A 20072-nucleotide genomic window follows, 5' to 3' on the forward strand; every position below is an offset into this window, starting at 1 on the left:
TCCAGAAGCCAGGAAAACGGGCTTATTGCTTGCAACTACGAGTAAGTTTAGGAGCAAATAACCAATACATTAGCAAAATAATTATAGAGGGACGATCCACACACTAGCAAAATTATCATACAAAAACAAGTTAAAGTTGTTGGTCAAAAATCTTACAGAATATTAAATTTGTAGCTTGCATGCTTCTATAATCTGCGAGTAGTAAAACTCCATTGCTACACTGTTCATACATTTCGAAGTGAAACACAGTTCTCTCAAATGCACAAAATGATCTCATCTTATAAACAATGGCTCAATATTCAAAATCAATATACAATTCTAGGGATATTCTTCCCGAAAATTCACAAACATGGCGATTGCAAACAGGAAAGCAATATTTCAGTTCAGTCGTTTATACACTATGATTTGCAGAGTTTAGCAATTTAGCATTCTCATTAGAATCGTCACATTCTGATAGCTGAATATGCGACTTTGCACTCATTTTATTCCACTCATTCTCCAGGCGAAAGAAAACCCATTGAAAACGCCGGAAGATCTCCAAAGCAGTAATAGTGAAAACAGTAAGGTAATTGTGTCGGAGATGAGCAGAAAGCTTGTACGTCCAAGTACATCGCAAAATTAAATTGCTTCCAATCACCCAACAGTAAACCTAAAAATCCGTAAACAATAATGGAATAATTAACTATAGAGTGGCATGCTATTGAAATGAAAATTTATCGTGAGAAATAGAGAAAGGAATAAACAACTTCAAAAGGAGGGTTGTGGTAGTTACCCATTTCCGTCCATACAGAAGATATGAGAAAATATGAGGTTTTCCAAACTTGAATATCCGAGTGAAACAACTGAATGAAACGAGATCATAAGCATAACTAAGTATTTAATATTGTTGTTCAATTGTTTTCTAAGAATCTATTGATATAGCCAAAATGAGACGTCTTTGAGCAACCAAATGATTAACAGAACATGACATATTCCAATTACATATTGTTATTTGCTTCAACTAGAACCTATATCTCTATTGCCACATTCTCTCCTCTCATTTTTCCTCTGACCTTGACAATGTATGATTTATTATTTATTAAATTTTGATCCTTCTTATGCTTCCTCATAGACCCAAATTTTTGTGAGAACATGGTATTAACATGGTGCAAATTAAAAGAGTCCGAGGAAGTACTTAGCAATTATTTTCATCACATCAAGTAAATAGTTTTTGGATCATTTTTGGAACGTCTTAGGATATGTGCATAACATCATTGAACTTTAGTTTCATAGTAACAAGGATCCCAAAGAAAAGGAAAAGCCAGATAAATAAAACACATGTGAATGCGAGCTAGACAACGACCAATGTCAAGTACACATACCTCATATCCCAATCTCGCGTAATATCCCAGTAAAAGGAATAAATAGAGTTTAATAAACTTGACATCAGCCAAAGTGGCCTATATATATTTGTCCACATGTCTGGGAATACATGATATTTCAGCGCTGAAAGAAAGATAACTGGTATTGCAGTAGAATATTTTAGAGCTGAGACAAATACAATAAGACTGAAGTTAGTATATTGTGGAATTCATAGTAGTAACACAATCTGAATGAGGGAGGGATCTAAATGAGTGTCAAGCTGTGTGCAGCATCACCAATAAGGCCATGGCCATAGCAAGTCAAGACTAGTGCAAAAATAAGGTTTCGGCACAGTCGTAGTAACGGTTGCGAAACGGATTTACGGTCAACGCAAATGGTTTTGCGGTTGTACCATCCAATATTTTGGCCACTATAAACTGAAAAACCTTTAAGATACAGCCGCAATGTAATGATGCGGTCTTGTTTTTCCACTATGGACTGGCCATATATTTTGTATTCAAAAGGCTAATTCAAAGTTATAATGCAGCAAAAAGAAGGCTTGGTTGCAGTATTTTACATACATGAAGTACTCAATGAGGCACACACATTATCACAAAATATATCAGCATATCACAGTACAATTAAAGCTTGTACATTCTCTAAGCTCAGTCAAAATTCAGAAATGGCTAGAAATCCCCAATGAAGAAAAATCAAGCATGCCCAACATGCCAAAATTCAGGAATGGATAAAAATCACATGCATCTATAAGAAATATAAGTACCATTAGAAAAAGTCAGAAAGCTGAAGCTCATGTCATCCAAGTAGCACAATAATGAGGAAAGTATGATATGAAGTTACACGATCAGGGAACAAAAAAAAATATTAATTGTTAGATTATGCAAAGTAATATAATCACTTGAGGATGAATTAATGAAGATGTCAAAAGCAAGTGAGAAAAAGACTGAAAACAGTTCATGCCATTCACTTATCCTCATGACCACATAGCAACCCAAAGGCAATTAACAATAGGATATAGGAACCTATCTTTCATGGACTATGCTTCTTGCACAAGAATAAATAACTAATATGTAAGATAATGGTAGACAATTATTTCTCAAAAGAAATGATGTTAGACAATTAAGTGCTCAGTAACTTGATACTTGATTGTAGGCGTATGGCACTTCCCTTTAGTGTTATTTCTCCGCACAACAGATCTTGGTGCAGGATGCTAGAAATACACTTTGATATACAAAGAATCAACACAATGTTCCTTGTATTATGAGGATGCAAGATGAATTCAAGTACAAGAATAACAAAGACGTCAGAGACACTATTGAAGAGTTTGTAAGAAACTTCAATAAAGAATTGTGAGAGAATTCTTATAAGTTGCAAAAAAAAAAAAAAAGAAACACTATCCACTTACAGGAAGGATTAAATCCCACTTCCCCTTGACCGTAGGGGATTCTCCAGCCTTACCTCCAATCGAAACAAGAAGAAAGATCCGAGACTCCAAGCTATTATGTAATGAGTAGCAAAAGGATATCTATTATTACACTGTTAAAATTGAAAGCAGTGAAGCAGAAACACTCTCCCCTTAATATGTAAGTTCATAACCTTCTTGGTATTAATGATTCTACCAGTAAATCAGCTAAACTTTTGGTCTCCATCAAAAGTCAGCAATACATGACCAAGAAGATTTTTAAACAATGCCAACACAATGCATCTAGATAACACAATCTTACCATTCAGAAGACTTGACTTTTCTCCACTGTCCTTGTATTGCCTAAGACATTGGAATAGTCGGAAAATATAAGGAAGCACCAGAACCACAGGAATTGCAACGGAGTGACTGCCACACACAGAATCAGCCTCAAACCACGCAGTAGTAGCAACCTATACCAATAGTCTTATAACATCATCAATAACATATATATAGTTACGGTTAGCCAAGTAAAACTAGCATATTCAGCTGTTGGACTTGACATCAAACAACATGACTAAAAACTACTCACTACGTCCCTCTCAATTTGTCAAATTTTCCGAAGTGTCCCAATGATTTTGCTACAATTCATTTTATGGAAATGTCCCCACCGCTTTCTTTAATTCTCATCCACCCATTTCTTCCCTCTTTTACTACCATTTACACAATACAATTTTTTTGTTTTATTCTTGCAACTCATCCAACCAAATTTTAAAAAGTATGCTACATGTAAAATGTAATTGTAGCAAATTCATGGGAACGGAGGAGTATGAGATATGAGGTTCAAGTACTAAGCCTTCCATCCTTGGTCAACAAAAGAAACTAATTCCTAGGAAACAATCCCAAAAAAAGAACCGAAGGAATTCAAACAATCGATTATATCATGAAATAAAATGAGGTCGTTCCGTACATAGCGGCTGCTTCATAACGGATATTGAGCTTATCGAACCGGAAAACCTGTGATCTAAAATCACAGAGTAACAACCATTATAAGTTAATATTCTAACTTATTAGCCTTTATTATCTTTTTATAAAAAGGTTTTAGGTTCTAAAAAGTTTATTATAAGCTTTAATTTAAATATATGTTCTAGAAAAGTTGAATTACTCTAATGAAATGGATTTATTTCAAATTAACAATTCACATTGCAAAGTCCACGAAACGAGCGTAACACCACAAGGTGCCGCGTCTATGACATTGCAATCGTTACCACATTCGCGACGAGATCCGCGATTTTTTTCCTATGAATCACATTCAAAAAATGGAGAGAAGACATGCAGTCCAATAATAGCTGAAATTAAGGTATTTATATTGATATGCCACTAGGTTTCACCAAGAAAAGATGATTTAGAAATTGGCAATGTTGGGGATTAGAAATCCCACATACTTGAAATACCCAAAATACCCTTGGTCAATGGGTCAAGGATCAAAAGTACAAGTCAATATCGACCCTTAAAGTCAATAACAATCAAAGTTACATAATCAGACATCACACAACAGTTTCTCGCTTTCACTTCAACTGAAGACACTTCCTTGGGTAACCACCCATCATTTCGAGAAAACTGCCGCCACTATGTCACTTCCCTGATCATGCTCTCCATAAGGCAACATTATAGGAATAACCAATTGGCAGTTACAATTTCTCTACATAGACTCTTATAAATAAATCATCCTTCTACAGAAATCAAGTTACGCAATCTTACTCTCATACTCACACTTACAATTATTCCTTACCTTTCCTGGTCTGACTTAAGCATCGAAGGGCTTTCCGGGACATCAGCCCCTGGTTTAGTCTTTCTTTGTGGTTGCAGGTGCACTGTAACAGACTCAAAATTTTTAATCTTAACCTTCTGATTAATTATTCTGAATTTTCAATTCAAATTTCTAATCCTTTGGTTATCCATTTCAAACCATCTTTAATTCCTAAACCTTTTCCATTTTGTAATTTCTTTCAAATATTAAACTTTAAAATATTATTTTGTTTAAAATTTTTTTATAAGCACTAAAATACTATTTTATTATTTTATAGTACGAAAAGTAAAATTTTATTATTATATTCACAGTTTGTAAAACGTTACGTTTTAACTTTCTTCCTTAAACTAACATTACTACTTATTATTTTAACCTTATAACTGTGATTTAATTATTTTATACATAAAAATGAGTCGTATTTTTATTATTAACCTTAGTATAGTTTAAGCAAAATTTTCTAAGTAAACTACATATTTACATGATCAAATTTACCCATTATTTTAAAGTATATTCACTTGTACATACTAGAACAAAAATTTGATGAACCAAAATCCTTTCTATAGTAACCCATGATGTTCATCACTTACACAAGCTATCATCATTTCCTTACACAAGCTAACCTTCTTCTACACTTCAAACTCTTACACATTCACTTACACACTCTAAATCACTTACACAAGTTAACCTTTTTCTATACTCCTAACACTCTTTTTCATACAATCTAATGAACTACAAAGTTGCCCAAACCCATTATAAATACCCCCTTAGCCATGAGATCACTTGCACCAGCATCATCAAATCTTTCTAACATTATTTCTTATATTTTCACTTCATTAAAATCTTACTACCTTAATACCTTTAATATTAGTTGAAGAAATTCAAGAAGATCGAGCTTAGAACATTTTTTATTTAGCTTAAATCATCATCATTTTAGAGCATTATTAGGTTATTACTTTGGGTACTTAATGTATCATTATTTTTGGAGTTTGGATTTAATTATTTTGGGAGCTTAGAAGATCATCATTATTTTGGGAGTTTGGATTCATTATCTTTGGAGCACTATTATCTATCTTGGAGGGCCTTATTTTTTATTATTTTCCTAATTAGTACTTAGTACTAATCCTTGGTGTTAGTATGGTACAACTACTTACCCTACTCTTTTTATGGAATTTTTACATTATATTTACTTTATAATATGCAAAGTATGAAATATGCTTATATGTTTTAGTATGAAGTCAGTTTAATGAGATTATGATCAAGATTATATTAAGTATGTGTATGCTAAAAGTATTTTTAGTATGTTAATTTAATAATCTTTGAACAAGTTTAGGAAGTTGGGTGCAAAATTATATTCTAGTGATATTAAGTATGATTCATGTTATAAACTAGTGCTAGTATATTTATGAGTTATGTGTTACATTAGGAATGTTATTATATTTAAGAATTTTTATCTTAGAACTTTATTAATATGTTTTTGTTAGCCTTCAAATTAGTTTATAAGGTAGTAAGTTATTTTATGAACTTATTTTATATTAAGTAGGGTTATATTAAGAATATTGTTATTATACTTTATTTTGAGATTTAAGTTTATCCTTAAAGTTATCGTAAATTTCTAAGTTAATGCATAAAATTTTTTTTTAAGTGGTTATGTTAATTATTTGAATCTAGAATTTAGTAGGATAAATTAAATTAAGTCGTTCTTTTTATGTGAAAAGAGCCCAAAACACTCGTAGGCCATTCGACCACTATCATATAAAAAAAAGAGTTTGATTTAAATATTGAGTTTTGTGAAAATTATAATTTTGACTTGTTTTAAAACTAGAAATATTGATTTTTGTGAAATTATAAATTTTATTTGTTTTATAACTAGAATGTTGATTTTCGCAAACCTAATAAGTTTACTTATTTTTCTAAACTTGAAATATTGGTTTTTGGTGAACTTGTAGAATTTTGGAAACTTATCCAAATGATGCAATTTTAACTTGAATTTTAGTTAGAATATTTGATTTTTTTTAAGAGAATAAAGTTTTATTTATTGTAAAGTTGGAAATGTTGATTTTGGGAACTTATTTAAAGAGAAATAGATTTTAGTAGCTACTTGTGGACAATATTAATTTGGAGACTATTAATAAAATATTAAGTTATTAGTGTGACTTTAGCGAACTATTAAAAATAAAGTTATAAATAAAATTTAATGTGTAAAAATTTAATAATGAATGTATAAAGACATAAAGGTTAATTTTATGTTATGATTATGAAATTTTATCAAATAAAAGAGGTTATCACCTAAGTTGATCAAAGTAAAAGTCAAAGTCAAAGTCAAATTGTAGTAATTAAAATGTGATGTACTTGTATGAATGAATATTGATTGAATGACCCTGATAGTAAGGTAATGTCGAACCATGGACCGACATGTAAAATCCCGGCGCCGTGTTGGCTAGCACGTAAAATGCGGTGTAAGACAGGGGGTTACCTACCTATCCTGTAGAGCTCGAGCATAAATTGTATTAGAGGGGTGACGACTTCCACCACAGTTAGGGTTTAGGACTACGGTCCTCACCTAACCAGACCCTTACATAAATTGATGTGCTTGTTGATCAGTGATAAAAATGATTAGTGTTGATGCATGGTACGGTTATGAGTATTAACCAAATGAACTTACTTAAGTGTTAAGATTACCGAATTGTATTAGTGGCAGTAACGTACTTGTGTCATGAATGAGAATGGTATCTTAATGTCTTAAAAGTATGGAACAGAAAAAAAATATGGTAAAAGTATACGGTGGGTTAATTAATTATAAGTTCATACTTACATTATTAATTTGTAAATGTAGCGTATAATTTCCGTATTTTGAGCTGGATAAAAAGTTATGCTCGGCGTTAAGCGCTAACCGATTCAATCAACTGTCATCCGTATCATGGATGGCAGCATTTTGCAAGATTTAGTTTAGGTTCCGATCTAGGCTGCATCAATTACTATTTATTGAGATTAGCTGTTTTTTTTATCTTTATTGATGACGTGATGATGATGTATTTTTTTCATTTTGAGCAAACAACATTTCTTATCAGATGCAATATTTTACTTTTATTTTAAACAATTTTAGTTTTTATGATTTAAAGTTTTTAACAGTTCGACATTTTGAGACTTCCGCAATATTTTTGTATTAAACGTTATTATTAAATGTTAATTATGTATCGAGATTGCCACTCCTGTCACATGCACCATTCGTGGCAGTCAGATCATCTCACTTCTCTTAATTCAAAGGTACTTCTCACTTAAAGTCCTCTTTATAAATTCGACAATTTCCCAGCAGAAACAGGCACAGAAAAAAAGTTCCCGAATTTGAATATGGAAATCTGAAGTATCGGTTTTACATAGTTCAAATAAATGTATAATTCAACAAGTAACCATAAGGTGAAATATAACACCAATATTATGGGGTAAGGATCATTTAAAAGTATAACAACGTTGGAGCCACACCGTAATGCAAATTTGCTTCAAATTTACTTGAGTTGTAATATAAAATAAATATATCTTTGGATTTTTGACTTCTTGATTTCAAGGAGCAAAAACCACACTATTAAAGTTTAAGAAGCTATCTAAATGTTTATTACATTGAAGTTACATTAATACAAGTTCAAGACTTATGGTTATTATCGAGCTGCTGTGGCTTTCAGTTCTCACAAATTCTTGATAGATAATAGTCTCCCAGTTTGGATTTTAAAAATCTTTTTTTTTTCCGAATAAATTTACAAGGAGGTGAGGGAAACAAAGAGAGAACGAAAACGAACCTGCCGATGGACCATGCGGCAAACTGAACGCTCCAAATCTGATAGAACCTGCACCAAACCCAAAAAAAATGTAAACAATCATCTAGACACCAGAAAGATGAAACTAACACTAAAACAATGAGAAAGAATATATCCAAGAAGCATTGATAAAAAATATGACTAGAATTTATTCATCATAGCAACTTAATGTTTTAAAAGTATCTGTCAATCTTTTATAAACTAGAATAGCAGAGTGTATGCGAAAAAAACAAAAACTATTCGAGCTAAAAAAAGGCGGTGTTTTCCCTTTCTATTTAAAAGTTGACTCTATTCAAAACAAGCATCTGTCAATCTTTTATTACTCTCTCTGTTCCCTACTTAGCTTCCAAATTACTTTTAAATTGATGTAATGGGACAAGGAGGAATCCATATACGTACTCTGGAGAGAAAATAGGGACAAAAGTAAGCCTTTTAGAGGGAAAGCATGACAAATTAGGAACAAGGTGCAATTAGTAAGAGCAATAAGGAATATTTTTAAATGGAAAGTTGGACTATCAGTTAGAAAGGAAAGATGTAAAAAGGTCAAAAATAGCTGAGCTAAAAGAGTACTGAAGTCTATCACCTGTTCCCAACGGCCAAAACCTAGAGACACTTTAAGAGAGAAGGATAAAAACAATATCCAGGGAATAGAACTTCAGGAGGTAGGCCGAGCAAAAACTTGCAGTACATGGTTACAATTGTCCAATTTTCTATAAGAGAAGCACCAATACTGTAATAATTTAATCTTAATTGCAAAGGAGAGTGCCACAGAAACAGCCAGCAGCTATGTGTGCATCTTTTTAGCAATTTCAGAATGAATTCTACATAATAGAAAACTACGTGAACTTTCATATAAAATATAAATAGAAGTTACAGATACCTTTGACATGGACGTCAAGATATCAGCCAAGAAGAAGTCAGCAAATGATATTGTCTGCATTAAAAACCAGTGAAGTACAAGTCAAAATATAAAAACAATGCAGGATGTCCTATAAGCAAAAGACAAGAGATATATTTCAATGCACCAACATCTATACCACACTGAAGTGTTTCTAACACGCCCATTATCTCTCTAAAGTCTAGAGGAATCCGTCTAGGGAGACCGCATAATGCAAGCCAATTTAAAAATAAAAAGCAGCCATTCTGGAAGAATGTCAGGGTGTGGGCGTGTAGGTGTATGTGTTACAATTATACCTTTCAAATGGATCAGTTAAATCATGTTTGGGTTTGGGTTTGGGTTGATCCATTAAGTTGAGGAATTGTATAACAATCCCTTATTTCCCTTTTAAAGATTAATTTCACTAAATTTTAGAATAAAATTTGTGAAAATGTGTTCATCAAATTGTCATTTTCTATAATAAAAAGGTAATCTACTTATAAAAATTATATTATCCGCATCAAAATATACTACAACCAAATTGAATTGAAAAATCACTTATTTTCATTTATTACGTAAACACTATTTAGTATAATGAATTTTGGGTTTTTTGGGTAAAATATCAGTTCTTTTAGGTTCGAACAAATCTTTCCAGGCCAAAAGAGTTTGTTTAAAAACCAGTATCTATGAATCTTTCAATCTGGGTCTTGGATAGGTCGAGTTTTGACTGGTACAATCACTCTAAGTCGCAGTGGCCCATAATGTTTTGTTGTGGCAAAAGCATTGCAAAGTTCTCCAGCAAAATATGTGATTTCTTTAAGTCAGCACAAAAACTAATGAGCACTCAATTCTGCCACCGAGACAATTTTCCTTGAAAAGTTTAGATAAACAAATGCCCTGCAAACCTGAGACATCAATTATTCTATTTGAATTTTCAAACCAATAAAAGGTGATATTTATCAAATGAAGTAGTAGGCCAAAGAATACTCCAGGATCTTGAGAAAAAATTTTGTCATCGGACCTCAAGGATGGTATAGACTACTGAGTACCGAGTCAAACATATTAGAAGTGTTAGTTGATCATTTCCAGCAATGTGCTCCAGCATACAACTTTATTGTTGAAGAATATTGTGTGGCAATGTTTAAGTTATTTTCCACATTAAGGTAACATTTCAATATTTCAAGCTACAACAAAGCAAAAAGTATGGATTTTCAAAAAAAGTAAAGGCTCTAGTCTTAATCATTTCCCATTTTTTATTTTGGTAATAATGTGGCATCCAGCATCCTCATTGAAAACTTTCTTATAAGAATAACTTTTTTAACTAAACCCTTAAAAAAGCAAATGGTGTGAAAATTTTACAACAGAAGTAACTAAAACGAATAGTTGTAAATCATGCACAGCATGAATAAATTAAATTGCATGACGGAAAAAGAGCTTACTTACCTGCAAGGGAAGAACTATTCTCCAAAGAGTTCTCAAAAAGTAGTAACGTGAAGATAAGGAGAAAATATCAAACGGAGAAATTAATATCAAAACAACAACAATGTACAAAAGAACCTGCATAGGCGATGTAAAACAAAAGCTGATCAATGTCATATATTAAGATACCTCCTTTCTGGAACCAGAAAATCAAACAAAGTACTTAAGAACTCAACACCATAGGGACATACACCACACAAATTTGGAGAGCATTCAAATATGCATAGAGATTAGAAAGTGAAGAGTCCAACATATGCTTTGATATGATTCAGTCTTGATCCTAATGCAAACGATGTTTAGTCAAGCTGATACAAGGAGATAAATAGAACCAGACTACCAAATTATCATGCAGTACACTGCAATTATCCTGTATGCATTAATTTTATCGTCAAGCCTTTCACAATGAGAATACAAAGGCAAGCAATACAGTCAATTGTCAACGGATTGCAGACCGGTGAACATTATTTTCACCTCAGCATGGCAACAAACATGAAGCTGAGACAAGGAGATGAATAGAACCAGACAGGAGAAACTGTGTCATAAGAAGTATCAAACATTTCTTACACTTTTCTTCATTTTCCAAGCATGAAAAATCAGAGCATTAGAAAAAGAAAACTATGAAAGAAAAATGGTCAAGAAATGGAAAACATAACAAATCAGAGTATATAAATAAGATAGGAATGCTTCCAATCAGCATACAGATTTAAGTTATGCTCACAAGCTAACATTGAACTCCAGCTATACAAAAGATATGATTTGAAATTTTCTTTTCAAAACTAAAAAATAATTGCAACATTTGCAATTATACGAGTATTAAAAGTAATTTTAAAAAAGGTCAAGAAATGGAAGTATCTATTACACTGGTTGAGATGCTGCTAATGATACTTCTCCATCTGAATACAGATAAAGATACGCTGTCATACTCGTTGGAACTATAATGGTCATCCAGGTGCCACACTGCAACCAAACACAACAATGAATTCGATCAATATTTTCAGCAAAACAGGAGAAACAATCAAAAAATGATTAAATTAAAGGTCCGCAGAATATAGAAGGAACAGCCACGTAGAATAATCAGAATAAAGCATTATAAATAGATCAAGAAAAATACACACAAGTAGGAAGTGCAAGAGGAACTCGAGATACATTTATTCATACTTTATAGCTTATGGAAATTGAAAGACAGCCACCTAGGCCATACATAAGGTACGGAAACAACTCTTCATCAAATTCCAGCCACAACAAAAAACAAACTACTCAATTTGTGTGTCTAAATGGATTCCAAAAACAACAAAGAGCAAAGCTAATTTTGATGATAAATCATGCACAATTAATAGTGCTGGTTGGCAAGAAAAAATGGGTAGCGGCTTGCTTCCTGACACGGTTAATACTCTTATGGGGCTATAATATATATGGGATAGGAAACAGAGGATTAATAGAGACATGAATACGAAAATGAAGAATTCAATTAAGTTATCCCAATCCCTCATCTGGGCTGAAGTGAAAACAAATTGGAACATATTCATTCCTTGTTTCTTAGATTAGACAGGTATGGAATTAAAAACTACTCGCTTCGTCTTCTATTCTTTTTCTTTTTATTCAATTTCATTTGGCCCCCCCCCCCCCCCCCCCCCCAATTCCAACAACATTGAAGAAGGAAAAAATGAACAGAAAATATTTGCATTATAGAAGCCCAATGATGTAGATTAGTGAACAAGCCAAGAAGGTGATGATGGAAAACAAAAAAGAAGAGTAAACATGGTTTAAAGTATGAAAATAAATTTTATCTAACAAATTGTCTTCAGCTCTTTACAAAGGAGGCATGAGTTATGGAAGAGAAGGAAACCTTAATGGAAGCAAATGAGTCTTTCAGCATTGGAAGGAGAAAGCAAGATATAGAGGCCAATTTATACTATGCCTTGCACATGGAATATAACATTTTCCTGCAAACAAAAAAAGGGAGCAAGAAGAGGGAATTGCTATCATTTTCCATATCTTATCCCACCAACAAATAAGCTGCTGATTTCAATTTTCATTGGCCAAGACCAAAACAAGTCACATTGAAAATTTAGAGTGCCCACATCTTTGAATACAATTGAGGTAAATTAGACCAGAAAATACTTAATTTCCTAGTTAAGCATATCAAAGTATAATTTTGACAGGAAACGGAGCTATATGGAATCTCAACCAAAAAGTAAAATATCCTAGACACAGCTAACCACTGGAAACAAAACAGTTTTAATAATTACTCTAAAAATGCAAGAAAGTAAGTTCAGTGTGAACTTCAAAGTAAGAAACCATCACATCATTCAATTTACAAGTGCCAAGACAGAATTCAAGACCATTGTAATAAAGTTCAAGGTCAGGTGCTGATTGGTTCCCCCCAAGTCATTGCACGTGATAAGGTGGGGTGCAACCCTCCATCATATTTAAATCTTAAAATTGTTAATCAAAAATATTAGCACTCCAGCAGCAAAACAATTCTGTAAGGTGGTGGTGATACAGCATATACCAGAAGCTAATAGGGACCTAATAAAAGTAATTGTAAAAGTGCATGCTAAATATTGAAAGCATAAAAGTACGCATCACCTTCCATATTTCCTTGTGAGTAAGATGAGTTTGATCAATGTCAAAAATCTCTGAATAATTAACGTTAGCCTGAGAAAAGACCCATAAATTTATCCCCCAAAGCCAAACCATCAAAGTCTGCAAAAACAATCCACACAAATTATACATAGAGAGTAGACTTGGAAAATTCAGTTCATACAAAGATCAGGAAACATAATAAACTATACTAACCACAAGTAGAAGAGGATTGTAGTATAAAAAGGCCTCGTACAAAAAGAGATCCCTCAGATCAGCGCTCATTCGCATTACAGAATGCCATCCAATCTGAAAGTCATAACACAAGTACATTGTCAATCAAACTGCTATACATTCTATTTATAACTTGTTCAACGCCTCCAAAGTTCAAACCAATTCTAAAAGACAAGGACACTAAAACAAAAAAAAAAAAAAAAAAAAAAAGAACTACAAGCTGACCTTGCAACAACAAAAGCCCCAGATAAAAAACAATAATACCTGAAATTAAATCAAATCAGGACATGGGAGAAATTGTATAAACATCACAAAATCAATATATAATTGCTATAAAAATATCAAAATCACCTTAAATCTCCACAAAAAAGTGGGTGATGGCATCATGAAAGTGCTACTTAGAGGGGTAGTTATATTAATACCCTTCATTTCATTAGAAACGTGTGAATGTAGAAGAATTTCTTCACTGTTTTCACCTAATCATACAACTTTAGCATCATGCATTGATTAACAGACAAACATGTAAATTCACATTTGAAATAGAAGGTCATAAACATTACCAGGTTCACCAAAAACAGGTCTACTTCCAGATTTGCGGAGATGGGGACTATTACTAGCATTCACAAGCCCCCCAAACATAGAGATTGTCGATTGTTATTAGCAATTTGTTTACGATGATGCAATTACACTTACCCTTGTACCTGCACAAAATAGAATTCAAACGCAAAAAACACATACTAAAACCTACATTTAATATTTGCAACATGTAAATTAACCAAAAGAAAAGGATTTTCGTGATTACCGCTAACTTGTACTGAAATCAGATGATGAGAAAGAAGATGAATGAAGAATTGTCAGTCAAATTAATGTTTGTTTTCGATGGATGCTTAAAGCGGAATTTCAGGAAACACTTTCCTAACATCTATCTCAGGATCATAAACATAATCAAACATATGAATCATATAAAAGGATTAGTCTATATTACCTTTGTAGCGTGAAATCCACGAAAATAACGCGATAAGATAATATTGAGAGCCTCAAACGCTGCTCCTCTATTCAGTCTACCGGAATCAATTGAACACCAACGTTTGCTAGAACGGAAGAGATTGTTTCTCTTGCTTTTCCTGGTTTTTCAATAACCTTTTTTTGATTGAGAATTGTGTATGGTGAGAGTTTAAATAAACGTATTTATAATACTCACATCCATCGTCCCATTATCCCCACTTCTCCACTACTAGCATTATATCCTCATATAATACTAGTAACCTAGGTCAAAAAGAAACCGATTCTTTTGTTAACCTAATTGGATCGCAAGCCCATACTCCTAATGGGCCCGAGTCATTTACCGTTCAATTGATTCTTTTGTAAGACCTTATAGGATTAATTATATTAGTTGTGGTCCAATTATTATTGACCCACCAATTATATTTATTCTCTAGCAAGCAAATATAATTACTAATAATAATTAACTTTATTATCTTCATAAATATCCTATATATTTATATTTAGTAATTGTCGGAAATGTCTACGGACATATTCCTTCAATCTCCCACTTGTCCGAAGACAATTGCACAATTATAAATTCCTTAAGCCACTTAATGTGAAATTTGACAACACAGTGTTATTTCTCAAATTATGTTTCTTGATCTCTGAGTTCGAATTGTTCAACTAAGGATTAACCATTTAATCTTATTCCGCATGGCCATGCAATTTTCAATTCTCGCTCATCAAGAGGCCTACACACCAATCCTATCACATAGGAGGACTTATTCATTCTTGTATGACCATAACTCCCACTCAATTCTTAGCCCACCTGATCACTGCCTTTATAGCCTCCTTTTACAGCACGACGTTTAACAGCGTCAAGGTTAAACTAATTATTTCGTAGTGATTAAGACATACTCATGTCTAAGGAATCCACTAAATATAAGGATTCGATTCTGCCCTTTCGAATCAGATTAGGTCAAGTCTCAATGCATCAGGTATGCATCCATGTAATCGATTAAACATCTCTATGTTTCCATAGCCCATGGAACCGAGCTATCAATTAATTACATGCTAATCTTTAATAAACCACTTATGTCCAATTTAGTGATTTAGATTAGGGACATTATATAAATTGTGATTTCAGTTTACTTATAGGGTTCCATTATCGAAACGTTTCCAATAGTCCTATTGAAAACACAAATTATATGAACATTTTATTTAATACTAAACCAAGCAATTAAATAAGAAACAAACCATTTATATTATCGATAAACATTCCAAACATATGGTAAACAAAATTCTTTATAATTGTAAACATGAAGTAAACAACCTAAAGACATTCTCCTATATGCTTAAGCCCCATAGACCTAGTATGACTCTCATGCTTCGGCTGAGGGAGTGGTTTAGTCAACGGATCTGCTATGTTATCCGTGGTATCAACTCTACTTATTATTACATCCTGTCTTCCAACAATATCTCGAATAAGATGGAATTTTCTTTCAACATGTTTAGATTTTTGGTGAGATCTAGGTTCCTTGGATTGAGCAATAGCACCTTCATTGTCACAATACAACTTGATGCCATTCTCAATGCTAGGAACTACACCCAGTTCACTAACGAACTTTTTAATCCAAACAGCCTCTTTTGCTGCTTCAGCTGCTGCTATGTACTCAGCCTCTGTTGTAGAATCTGCAACTGAACTCTGCTTGGAGCTCTTCCAGCTCACAGCTCCTCCATTCAGACAAAATATGAAACCAGATTGGGATCGGAAGTCATCTTTGTCAGTTTGGAAGCTTGCATCAGTGTATCCAGTGACAAACAACTCATTAGCTCCGCCATATACCAGAAATTTATCCTTTGTCCTTCTTAAGTACTTGAGGATATTTTTCGCTGCTATCCAGTGTGCATCTCCTGGATTGGACTGGTATCTGCTGCACATACTCAAAGCAAATGCAACATCTGGTCGAGTACATATCATAGCGTACATGATTGATCCTATTGCAGAAGCATAAGGAACATTATTCATACGCTTGAACTCTTCTGAACTCGATGGGCACATAGTCTTGCAAAGTTTAATGCCATGTTGCATAGGAATAAACCCTCTTTTGGAGCTTTCCATTTTGAACTTTGTGAGAATCTTATCTATGTAAGTCTCTTGATTTAGTCCAATAAGTCTCCTCGATCTATCCCTATAGATCTTTATTCCCAGTATGTACTCAGCCTCTCCCAGGTCTTTCATGGAGAAATGACTTTTAAGCCATTGCTTGACCGACTCAAGTATGTTTTTGTCATTTCCAATGAGGAGTATGTCATCTACATACAGGACCAGAAAAGTGATATTACTCCCACTTAACTTCTTGTATACACAAGATTCCTCTTCATTTCTGAGAAAGCCAAATTCTTTGACTGCCTCATCAAATCTAAGGTTCCAACTCCTTGATGCTTGCTTCAATCCATAAATGGATCTCTTAAGCTTGCATACTTTCCTTGGATTTTTCGGATCTTCAAAACCTTGTGGTTGTGTCAAGTACACATCCTCTTTTAAGAACCCATTCAAAAAGGCAGTTTTGACGTCCATTTGCCATATTTCAAAGTCATGAAAGGCAGCTATCGCAAGGATTATCCTAATGGATTTTAGCATGGCTACTGGAGAAAAAGTTTCATCATAGTCTATACCATGAATTTGTTTGAACCCTTTTGCTACCAACCTTGCTTTGAAAACACTAATGTTTCCATCCTTGTCTGTTTTCAGTTTGAAAATCCATTTGCATCCAATGGGTTTTACCCCATCAGGCAAATCAACCAAGTCCCAAACTTGATTTTCAGACATGGAATCCATTTCAGATTTCATGGCTTCAAGCCATTTTTCGGAGTCAGGACTCTCCAAAGCATCTTTGTGACTAGTAGGCTCTTCTGATTCTAACATGGTTATTTCAGAGTTTTCTGTCAAAAGGAAATCAATATATCTTCTTGACGGAATTATTGTCCTACTAGACTTACGTAGGGGAACAACAAGAGAAGTTTCTGCCTCATTAGGTAGAGTGACTTCGAGTGGATTTTCTCCACTTGGGGCGGTAGGAGGTAAGTGCGTTGAATGCATTTCCTCCTGGGCATTTTCATGCTGGGGCGCCTCTAATGAGGTGTTAACCTTATCCATTTGTTGCTCATCTCGAACTTCTTCGAGATATACATTACTCCCACTTGTTTTTCTAGAAATAAATTCCTGTTCTAGAAAAACACCATTGCGAGCAACAAACACTTTGTTTTCGCTTTGGTTGTAGAAGTAGTATCCCTTTGTCTTTTTTGGGTAACCCACAAAAAGACATTTGTCAGATTTGGGTGCTAGCTTATCAGATATTAAACGCTTAACATAAGCTTCGCAACCCCAAATCCTTAGAAAAGACAACTTCGGAACTTTTCCCGTCCACATCTCATATGGTGTCTTTTCCACTGCTTTGGTAGGTGCTCTATTAAGTGTGAATGCAGCTGTATCCAATGCAAATCCCCAAAATGAAATAGGAAGATCAGCAAGACTCATCACTGATCGAACCATATCTAATAGAGTTCGATTCCTCCTCTCAGAGACGCCATTTAATTGTGGTGTTCCTGGTGGAGTCAATTGTGAGAGTATGCCTCGATTTTTCAAATGATCATCAAACTCGTGAGACAAGTATTCACCACCACGATCGGATCGTAATGCTTTTATTTTCTTCCCAAGTTGGTTCTCTACTTCATTTTGAAATTCCTTGAACTTTTCAAAGGACTCCGACTTATTTCTCATGAAGTAAACATATCCATATCTGCTTACATCATCAGTAAAGGTTATAAAGTAGCTGTAACCACCCCGAGCCATGGTGCTCATAGGTCCACATACATCAGTATGTATGAGAGCTAAGAGGTCATTGGCCCTTTCACTTGTACCTGTGAAAGGTGACTTTGTCATTTTTTCCCATCAAACAAAACTCGCAAATACCAAATGATTCAAAATCAAATGATTTTAGAATTCCATCTTTATGAAGTTTCTCTATTCGTTTTGAACTTATGTGGCCTAATCGACAATGCCATAGGTAAGTGGGGTTTGAATCATTTGTTTTACGTTTCTTGCTGTCTATGTGATAGATGTGAGTTTCTAAGTCTAGCACATACAACCCATTTAATAATTTAGCTGAAACATAGAACATATCATTTAAATATGCAGAACAACAATTATTCTTAATAGTAAATGAAAAACCTTCCGTGTCCAAAACCGGAATTGAAATAATGTTCTTGGTGATGGCAGGAACATAATAACAATTATTTAGTTCTAAAATTAAACCAGAGGGTAATGTTAAAATATAAACTCCAACAGCTAAAGCAGCAACTCTTGCTCCATTTCCGACTCGGAGATCCACCTCACCTTTGCTCAAGCTTCTACTTCTTTTTAGACCCTGCACATTACTAGTAATGTGAGACCCACAAGCAGTATCAAATACCCAAGAAGCCGAAGTCGCTAAATTAATTTCAATAACATATATACCTAAAGATAAAGCACCAGACTTTTTTTCTTCTAGATAGACGGGGCAGTTCCTCTTCCAATGGCCAATCTTGTGGCAGTGGTAGCACTCATGTAGTGCTGCTACTTTAGCCTTTGGAGTAGCCTTTGGTCTGGGAGAGGCATTAGTGGTAACTACCTTACCATTGCCATTCCATTTAGGAACCCCTTTCTTCTTGAACTTTTTATTCTTTCTGACCATAAGCACATCTTTCAGTGCGGGTTCAGAAGGTAAGCTCCTTTCAGCCTGAATAAGCATACCATGCAATTCTGGCAAGGTTGCTTCCCCTCCTTGCATGTAAAAATTTAATCTGAAAGCATCAAAAGTTTCTGGCAAGGATCTGATCACAATATCAGTGGCCAGCTCTTTGGGATAAGGAAAACCCAACTTTTCCATGACTTGAAAATGCCCTATTAAGGCGAACACATGGGGTCCGACGGGTTTTCCCTTGCCCAGTTTGCATTCCAAAAGTTTACAATTAGCTTCAAATCTCTCTAATCGAGCATTCTTTTCGAACATTGTTCTAAGTTGCTGGATTATTGTGTAGGCATCAAGATTGTTAAAACGTTTTTGAAAATCATGTTCCATGCAAGCAAGCATCAGACATGTTACTTGCACAGAATTGGCCTCGAGATTTTGCCTAGCTCTTTTCTCTGCAACTGTTGCAGTTTCTGGCAGGGGTTCAGGGAGTGGAGTGTCAAGAACACTTTCCCTTCCTTCAGCTCTGAGAACAATTCTCACAGCCATTTCCCATTCAAGGAAGTTGTTTGCATTCAATTTGTCTTTTTCCAAGACACAGCGTAAGTTAAAAGCAGGAGTGTTGTTGTTAGTTGAACCAGACATGATTTCTACAACAATGTAATAAAGTAAAATTAATAGTCTATCAATAAGCAGTAATTAAACAAGTTTAATAATTTATTCAAAATTTTAAAATCCCCTTTTGAATAAATAACAACTAAGATCCTTTCCCACTACAATTAAACGGACTTTGGCCCTGCCT

At 34.0% G+C, this 20072-nt stretch overlaps 1 protein-coding gene across 6 annotated transcripts; it reads right to left on the minus strand.

Moving 5' to 3' along the window:
* Positions 1-132: 132 nt before the first annotated feature.
* Positions 133-14634, minus strand: LOC130815107 (uncharacterized). 6 transcript variants are annotated; one of them, XM_057681458.1, is made up of 14 exons: positions 14356-14630; positions 14114-14254; positions 13905-14029; positions 13779-13817; positions 13536-13628; positions 13326-13442; positions 11598-11693; positions 10701-10814; positions 9261-9314; positions 8363-8410; positions 3084-3234; positions 1362-1527; positions 773-842; positions 133-649 (listed from the first exon to the last, which is right to left on the minus strand). In XM_057681458.1, exons 2-14 carry the CDS (start codon positions 14190-14192, stop codon positions 392-394), a joined length of 1410 nt encoding a protein of 469 aa, XP_057537441.1. In that variant the 5' UTR covers positions 14193-14254; positions 14356-14630; the 3' UTR covers positions 133-391. The 6 variants fall into 6 exon arrangements, with proteins under 6 accessions (XP_057537441.1, XP_057537444.1, XP_057537443.1 ...); XM_057681461.1 differs by lacking the exon at positions 13905-14029 and having other exon boundaries at positions 14356-14634; XM_057681460.1 differs by lacking the exon at positions 14356-14630 and having other exon boundaries at positions 13905-14019; positions 14114-14344.
* Between the last annotated feature and the right edge of the window lie 5438 nt (positions 14635-20072).

Source organism: Amaranthus tricolor, chromosome 6 (genome assembly GCF_026212465.1).
Source record: "Amaranthus tricolor cultivar Red isolate AtriRed21 chromosome 6, ASM2621246v1, whole genome shotgun sequence".
NCBI lineage: Eukaryota > Viridiplantae > Streptophyta > Magnoliopsida > Caryophyllales > Amaranthaceae > Amaranthus > Amaranthus tricolor.